Source organism: Myotis nattereri (genome assembly GCF_964212035.1).
Source record: "Myotis nattereri genome assembly, chromosome: 5".
Classification (NCBI taxonomy): Eukaryota; Metazoa; Chordata; class Mammalia; order Chiroptera; family Vespertilionidae; genus Myotis; species Myotis nattereri.
In genome coordinates this window covers 107895220-107902728 of record NC_138080.1, presented here as the reverse complement: position 1 = coordinate 107902728, position 7509 = coordinate 107895220, and the positions used below count along the sequence as shown (strand labels likewise).

At 62.8% G+C, this 7509-nt stretch overlaps 1 protein-coding gene across 1 annotated transcript; it reads right to left on the bottom strand.

The window, feature by feature from the left end:
• Positions 1 to 563: 563 nt before the first annotated feature.
• ZNF853 (zinc finger protein 853) lies at positions 564 to 6991 on the bottom strand. Its single transcript, XM_081092804.1, has 4 exons — positions 6942 to 6991; positions 6079 to 6196; positions 3041 to 4269; positions 564 to 2653 (listed from the first exon to the last, which is right to left on the bottom strand). The coding sequence occupies exons 1-4, from the start codon at positions 6951 to 6953 to the stop codon at positions 2060 to 2062; spliced, it is 1953 nt and encodes a 650-aa protein (XP_080948930.1). The 5' UTR covers positions 6954 to 6991; the 3' UTR covers positions 564 to 2059.
• Between the last annotated feature and the right edge of the window lie 518 nt (positions 6992 to 7509).

Below are 7509 nucleotides of genomic sequence, written 5' to 3'. Positions count from 1 at the left end.
CACATTTCCATATGCCTCCCCAGACGGTTCACAGACACGTAACAGGGACAGGGAAACTATTAACTGGGAGGCACTGAGTCGAGGCTTGTCCTCAGGAGATGCCAAAATGGCCTCTTCAAGCGCCTCCCCTCGGTCCCCAGCTCTCCCCTCGGTTCCCAGCTCTGCCATGGTCCTCAGCTCTCCCGTGAGGGTTTCACTGAGTAAGCCCACCCCAGCCCAGGGCTCCAGCTGGAAGGAAGAGTCTGGGTGAGGAGCTCCTGACATCTAGGGCAACCAGGAAATGTTCTACAAAACTCAGAGGCAAGCCCTAGCCAGTGTGGCTCAGTGGATAGAGCGTCAGCCTGCGGAACAAAAGGTCCAGGGTTTGATTCCAGTCAAGGGCACGTACCTTGGTTGCAGGCTCTCATCCCTGGTCGGGGTGCATGCAGGAGGCAACCGATCAATACGTTTCTCTCACACCGATGTTTCTGTCTGTCTTTCCCTCTCCCTAAAAATCAATGGAAAAACATCCTCAGGTGAGGATTAAAAAAAAAATTTCAGAGGTAAATACACAGATAGGACAATGCGTTTCTCCACTTGTTTATTTTCTGTTTCTCACCTACCAACACGTTTGTGGAACGTAGCAGGTTGTGTTAGTAAAGGAGAAGCCGGGAGGAAAGAGGGCAGGACACACGCAGCCACAGGTAGGACAGGACGCCAGGAGCAGGCAGCTCTGGGGGCGGCAGTGGGGGGGCAGCCTCCCCACCCGCCTGCCTTCCCATGGACATCAGCGACCCCCAGATGATTCTGTAAATGTAAAGGGCATTTTTGATGTCTCAGTCCTTGTCCCTAACATTCTCCCTGGACCCCCCAATGATGAGGCAGGTCTGCTCAGGCCAGCCCCCTGCACAGCCTGGCCCAGGAGACCCCGTGCCCCAGGGCCCTAACCCCAACCTCAGCTGCTGGGCAAACGTCTGAGAAGCCTAGAGCTACAGGCCTGCAGGGAAAGGAGGGAATCCCAGAGCTCTTTCCAGGGGGATCACTCCCTTGGACCTTGGACAGCTCTCCCAGAATGCCCTCTGCTTCAGCCATAGGCTTCTATTCAAGAGGGCGCTGCCCCTCCCGTGTGGCTCAGTGGTTGAGCATTGGCCATTAACCAGGTCACAGTTCCATTCCCGTGTGGCTCAGTGGTTGAGCATTGGCCATTAACCAGGTCACAGTTCCATTCCCGGTCAGGGCACATGCCCGGTTTGCAGGCTCCATCCCCAGTAGGGGGCGTGCAAGAGGCAGCCGCTGATCAATGATTCTCCTCATTGAAGTTCTATCCCTTTCTCCCCCTCCCTTTCTCTCTGAAATCAATAAAAACATTATTTTTCTTTTAAAAAGAGGACACGGGGACACACAGCAGAGGCTACAGCTTCCCTCCCACGCTGGCGAGGAGCCGGCGGCCCTGGAGGAAAGGCTCCACCTCCCGCTCAGAGCAGGACTTCCTGGCATTTGCACATTGGCCCAGCGGGCACTCCGACCCTGTGTTCAAGAACACACACGCTGAAGTCGGGGTTCTAGCCACCCTGACGAATTCCACTGGAGAGAGTATTTTCAGGGCACACGCCACTGAGGACTGGTCGCGCCTTGATCCGCCTTCTGCTGGTGCAGACAAGTGGCCATTCTCCTCCATTTCCTTGAAGTAATTTTCACCGGATCAAGTCCTTTTCCCGTGCATTTTACCGGGTATGTTTGATCCCCTGGTTGGTTTTCGATCCGTGCCAACGGTCCCATGGGCCCCTGAAAGTTTTCTCGGGTGGCTCTCATCTCAGAATCCAATGTGCCCAGCTGGCACGTTGGCGGCCTTCGGTACCCAGTGCGATGTGTGCCTGTGTGTGAGCTGACCTGCACCATCTGTGCGGTGCCAGCCACGCTGGCTTCTCTCGCGGAGCGTTTCTGAGGGTGAACGTGTCCCTCCCGCAGGTGATTCTGGGGAAAGACGGAAGCCTTTTCCACGCGCGATTCCAGGATATCCCAAAGTGCCCCAGAGCGAGCGGGGCCATGACGTCCCAACCAGACGAGCCGGCTCCTCCCTTCACGGAGCCTTGCCCCCGGCCACCTGCCCGGTGCGCAGCCCGCCCGCAGCCGAGCGCGTGGTGCGGAGCAGCCCCAGGCCCCGCGCGCGGCCGGCCCCGTGCAGCTGGCGCTCGTGGCGGCGGATCTGCACCTTGTGGCGGAAGCGCTCGCCGCAGTCCTCGCACGCGTAGGGCCGCTCGCCCGAGTGCGTGCGCCGGTGGCGCAGGAGGTTGGACGAGACGCTGAAGCGCTTGCCGCAGTCGCCGCAGGCGTAGGGCCGCTCGCCCGTGTGCGTGCGCTGGTGCTGCACCAGGGCCGAGCTCTCGCTGAAGCGCTTGGCGCAGTAGGAGCAGGCGTAGGGCTTCTCGCCCGTGTGGATGCGCTGGTGCGTCACCAGGTTCGAGTGCTGCGAGAAGCCCTTGCCGCACTCCCCGCAGCGGTGCGGCCGCTCGCCCGTGTGCGTGGCCTGGTGCCGCACCAGGTCGGTGCTGCGGCTGAAGCCCTTGCCGCACTCGCCGCAGATGGTCGGCCGATCCCGGGCGCGCCGCCGGCGCCGCTGCCGGGCTGGTGTCAGGGCGGCGCGACCCGCGGGGCCTGAGATGGGCACCACGGCCAGTGGCGGTGGGGCCACGGCGGGCGGTGGCAGTGGCGGTGGTGGCGGCAGTGGCGGCGGCGGGGGCGGGGCCATGGCTGGCAGGGCAACGGTTGGAGGTGGCGGGGCTACAGCTGGTGGCGGCGGGGCTATAGCTGGTGGCGGTAGGGCCACGGCTGGAGGCAGGGGGGCCACGGCTGGTGGCGGTAGGGCCACGGCTGGAGGCAGGGGGGCCACAGCTGGTGGCGGTAGGGCTACAGCTGATGGCGGTAGGGCCACGGCTGGTGGCGGTAGGGCCACGGCTGGTGGCGGTAGGGCCACGGCTGGAGGCAGGGGGGCCACAGCTGGTGGCGGTAGGGCTACAGCTGATGGCGGTAGGGCCACGGCTGGTGGCGGCAGTGGAGCCACAGCTGGCTGCAGCGGGGCGACAGCTGGCAGCACCATGAGCTCCTGCAGCACCACGTAGCCCGGAGGGCCCACCATGACAGGTGCCGAGGCGCCAGGTCTTGAAGCCGGGCCTGCCCCCGCAGTGGGCACCAGCTCCAGCTGCAGCTCAGGTTGCACGGGGGTCAGCTCCAGCTGCATCTCCTGCTGCTGTTCCAGCTGCTGCTGCTGCAGGTGCCGCTCCAGCTGCTGCAGCTGCTCCTGCAGTTTGAGCTGCAACTGCCGCTGTTCTTGTTGTCGCTCCAGCTCCTGCTGCCGCTGGACTTCCTGCCGCTGCTGCTCCAGTTCCTGCTCCGACTCCATGCCCACTGGCATGAGCTCCAGCTCCACCTCCTCCTCCTCCTCTGGCTCCAGGGGACGGCGCTGCAGCTGCTGCTGCTGTTGCAACTGTTCCTGCTGCTGCAGCAACAGCTGCTGCTGTAACTGTTGTTGTTGCAACATCTGCTGTTGTAACTGCTGCTGTTGCAGCAGGTGCTGGTGTAACTGCTGCTGCTGCAACAGCTGCCGCTGTAACTGTTCCTGCTGCTGCTGCAGCTGCTGCTGCTGCTGTAACAACTGCTGCTGCTGTAACTGCTGCTGCTGCTGCTGCAACAGCTGCTGCTGCAGCTGTGCCTGTATCTGTGCCTGGCCTTGCTTCTGCTTCTGCTGCTGGAGCTGGAGCTGTGCCTGCTGTCCTGACCGTTCCTGCTGTCGCTCCAGCTGCTGCTGCGCGTGTCCGTGCGGCGCGTGTGACTCTTCCTGCGCTCGCACCAGCTGTAGTTGTGGCTTCGGGGGCTCAGGTGGCACAGGCCGGGGTTCTTCCTGGAGTCCTTGCTGCTGCGGCGGCGGCGCTTGCTGCTCCTGCACCTGTTGCACCGGTGGCAGCCGTGACTTCGGTCGCGGATGTTGCCGGGGTTGGTGTTTTTCTTGTCGTTCCTGCAGCTGTTCTTGTCCATTCTGCTGCTGCGGTGGCTGCAGCGCTGACCGGCGTCCCGGTGGCTGGTTGTGTGGCTGCGGCTGTCGTCGCTGTTCTTGCTGAGGCGGTTGTCGCAGCTCTGGCTGCGGTTCTAACCGCTGTGGTTGCAGCTCCTGCTGTGCCGGCTGGGTCTCCTTGGTGCTCCTGACGACCCGCTTTGGGGCCGAGATGACTGACCGTGGTGGGCTGGTCCTCTCTGGAGCCTCTTCCTCCCGGCTCTCCCTCCCACCGCCGCCACCTGGAGGGGACATGGCAGGAAGTCAGGAGAGAAGGCTCTAGAGCCGCGGTTCTCAACCTGTGGGTCGCGACCCCTTTGGGGGTCGAACGACCTTTTCACAGGGGTCGCCTGAGACCATCGGAAAACACATATATAATTACATATTGTTTTTGTGATTAATCACAATGCTTTAATTATGTTCAATTTGTAACAATGAAATTGGGGGTCACCACAACATGAGGAACTGTGTTAAAGGGTCGCGGCATTAGGAAGGTTGAGAACCACTGCTCTAGAGGCAGCTCTCTGGGCCAGACCCTCAGGAGGGACCCAAAAGCCCTGGATCGGTGACAATGGCAGCATGGCAGAAACTGAAATGCCCAGAGGTGAGGGTTGACTTAAAAATGCACCCCAGCCCTGGCCCTTTTGGCTCAGTGGATAGAGCGTCAGCCTGCAGACTGAGGGGTCCCGGGTTTGATTCCTGTCAAGGGCACATGCCCAAGTTGCGGGCTCCATCCCCTGTAGGGGGCATGCAGGAGGCAGCCGATCAATGATTCTCTCTCATCATTGATGTTTCTATCTCTCCCTCTCCCTTCCTCTCTGACATCAATAAAAATATATATTTTTTAAAATGCACCTCAAAGACTGAAAGTCACGTCACCCTGGACCCTAGTCCCTGACCCCTTCTCTGGGCTGCTCCTCCCTCCCCATCGGCTCCATGCTTGGGGGGTGGCAGTGACACCGGTGCCCGGGCTCCCCACCATTTCCCAAGAAATCCTGGTGCCTAGTCATCGCCCGTGGGAATCAGTGAGCCAGCATTCCAAGCCCACGCTGCACTCTGACCTCGGTGAGGGTCACACCTGAAACGAATGAAACTTGCTTTCTCTGTAAATAGGAAGGATTTCTGTAAAGCTGCTGGAAGTGCTACCACAAGTGGTTTCTACAAGAAACTAAAGTTCCAGCAAGAACACGAGGTTCCAGTGGGAAGTCCTGAGTCCCGAGGGCTCCCCTGCGCCCTGACTGTGAGTTAGCAGCTGTCCAGCCTCCTGCAGGCGCAGCGCCCTTGTCTGTAAACGGCTTAAGGATGCCCACCCTGCCAGCTTCCCGGGGGAAGCAGGATGCGCCCTGGCACAGGCCCTGGCACATGGAAGATGCCTGAAGAGTCCCTCGCCCTGTGGGCTGGGAACTAGTTTGCAAACTCACAGCCAGTTTGGAAGTGTCAAGGCTTCAACCAGCTCCATCTGAAACAGCCTAAAGACCGGAAGTGTCTGCGGCTGGGGTTTTGGAAGGGAAAGGACGCACTCACAGCCCCACGTGAACATGGGGACCGGCCAGTTCCTTAACCTCCGAGTGTCTCCATCGAGGAGACAAACCCTCTCCGGGGAGCCTGAGAACGGAGAGGACAGACACACAGCCCGGCGAGGAGCCAGGGGAGCGGAAGCCCTGCTGACCAGGGCCCACTCCGGCCGGGTCACCCCTTGCACTGCGACCTCAGGCAGGGCCTCACTGTGAGCCCCTACTGGGCTGGCAGAGACCTAAGAGGCCTTCTCCATCCCCGAGTGTGCCCTCACCATCACATGTTCATTTTCGAATGGGAAGCAGAGGTTTGATTTATAAAATTTTGCTTTCTGGTCACTTTCCCAGGAAGATACTGATTTAATGAAACCAAGAAATAATAATCCTTCTAGGAAATGATTCCTAATAACCAGGGGGTGCCCTTCCAGAGAGTACGCTGCCCACCGCCCTCCAGGCCCCTCTCCGCGCCCAGCAGCCTGGGGCTGGGGGCCTGAGGACCGTCTCCTGGTTTAGGTCAGAGGTCACCCAGCCCCTCACCTGAGAGGGTGTCAGGCCCTGCGCCCCCATCTTCCAGACACCGGGGCTCCAGCGCGAAGGTCTTGGGCGCTGGCCCCACCTCCATCCTGACGGTCAGACGAAGACTCCCGGGAGCCGGCTGTGCTGAGAGGAAGGAAGGAAGCCGTCAGGGGGCAGTGGTGTTGTGAGCCCCAGCCCCAGCACTGACTGCCAGGGAACCCCCAGATCGGAGTCAGCCCCCCAGAGCTACAGCTCCACCCCTGTTGAAAGGAGGTTCGAGCGTCTGCAGCTGGGAAAGGGAGGTGCTCGGCACGGAGGTCGGCGGTCCTCCCCCGCCCCTGATGTTTGCGGGAGCTCACGCGCCTCGTGCTTGGGACAGCCCTGCCCAGCTCCTCCCCTGGGGGGGAAGGGAACGGTAGGGAGGGGAGGGGAGGCGGGTGGGAACCGGACCCCCACAGGGACCTGTGGGAAGTTTGCAGGAAACAGACTTGTCCAGCTCAGGCCCCCTGCCCTGCTCAAAGCCCTAACTCTCTTCACTCTGGTCTCCTGCCTCTGGCCGGATCCACCCGGCGTCCCCAGGTGACCAGAGGCCGTGGGTCCCGGCCACCTGTGTCCTGGTGCCGGCTCAGCTCCACGGAAGGCAGCTTCCAGAGCTACCAGCCGTGGCCGGCCGGCTGCCCCTGGCCCTGCGCATCGGGCTCCTGAGGTCTGCGGGGTTCTTGCCTCTCGGAGTCCTCCCCGCCGTGCAGAGGGGTCCCCACATCCAGTCCTCCCTCCCCTGGATCAGGATGACCCCAGGTCCAACAGCCTTTTGGAGCCCAAGCCCTCTTAGCCGAAAGCTCTGAAGAGAAGCGCCGGCTCGCCCCGCTGGCCTCCCGCCTCACCTGGTGCGGCATTTCCTGCTGCTCCCGCGGCCTGCGCGGCCTGGCGGGGAGGTGTGGTCAGCCGCGCCGGGAGGTGGAGAGCCTTCAGCCGGCTCCTTCCCGAGGCGCCTCCATCCGGGAGCCGGGGAGGCGCAAGGGCACCCGGGCGCCTTTCTGGGCACCGGGGAGGGTCGGCCGCTGTCAGGGCTGCCGAGGTGGCCCTGGGCCAAAGGAAGGGCAGCGCCGAGTTCAAGAGCAGAAGTTGGTGTCGGCTCCCTGGGGCGCGGGCGGGAGGAGACAGCCTGGACCCAGCGCCGGCTCAGGCTGGCCTGGCGGGACCCTCGCGCGCGCCACGGCTCCGAGCTCCGGGGCGGACAGGCGGGGTGGCCGGGCTGAGGTCGGCAGGGGCCGGGCGACACCGGTCTCGGCTCAGCCCGGGGCCGTCCGGGTCCGGCGGGGGTCCGCCGGCCGCCACAGGTGCCCGGATACCGCGGGCCGCGGGCGGGGGGCGGGCGGGGGGCGGGCGGCGCGGCCCGGCGGGGGTCCCGTTCGCTCGCCCACTCGCCCGAGCGTGCGTCCGGCCGGCCTG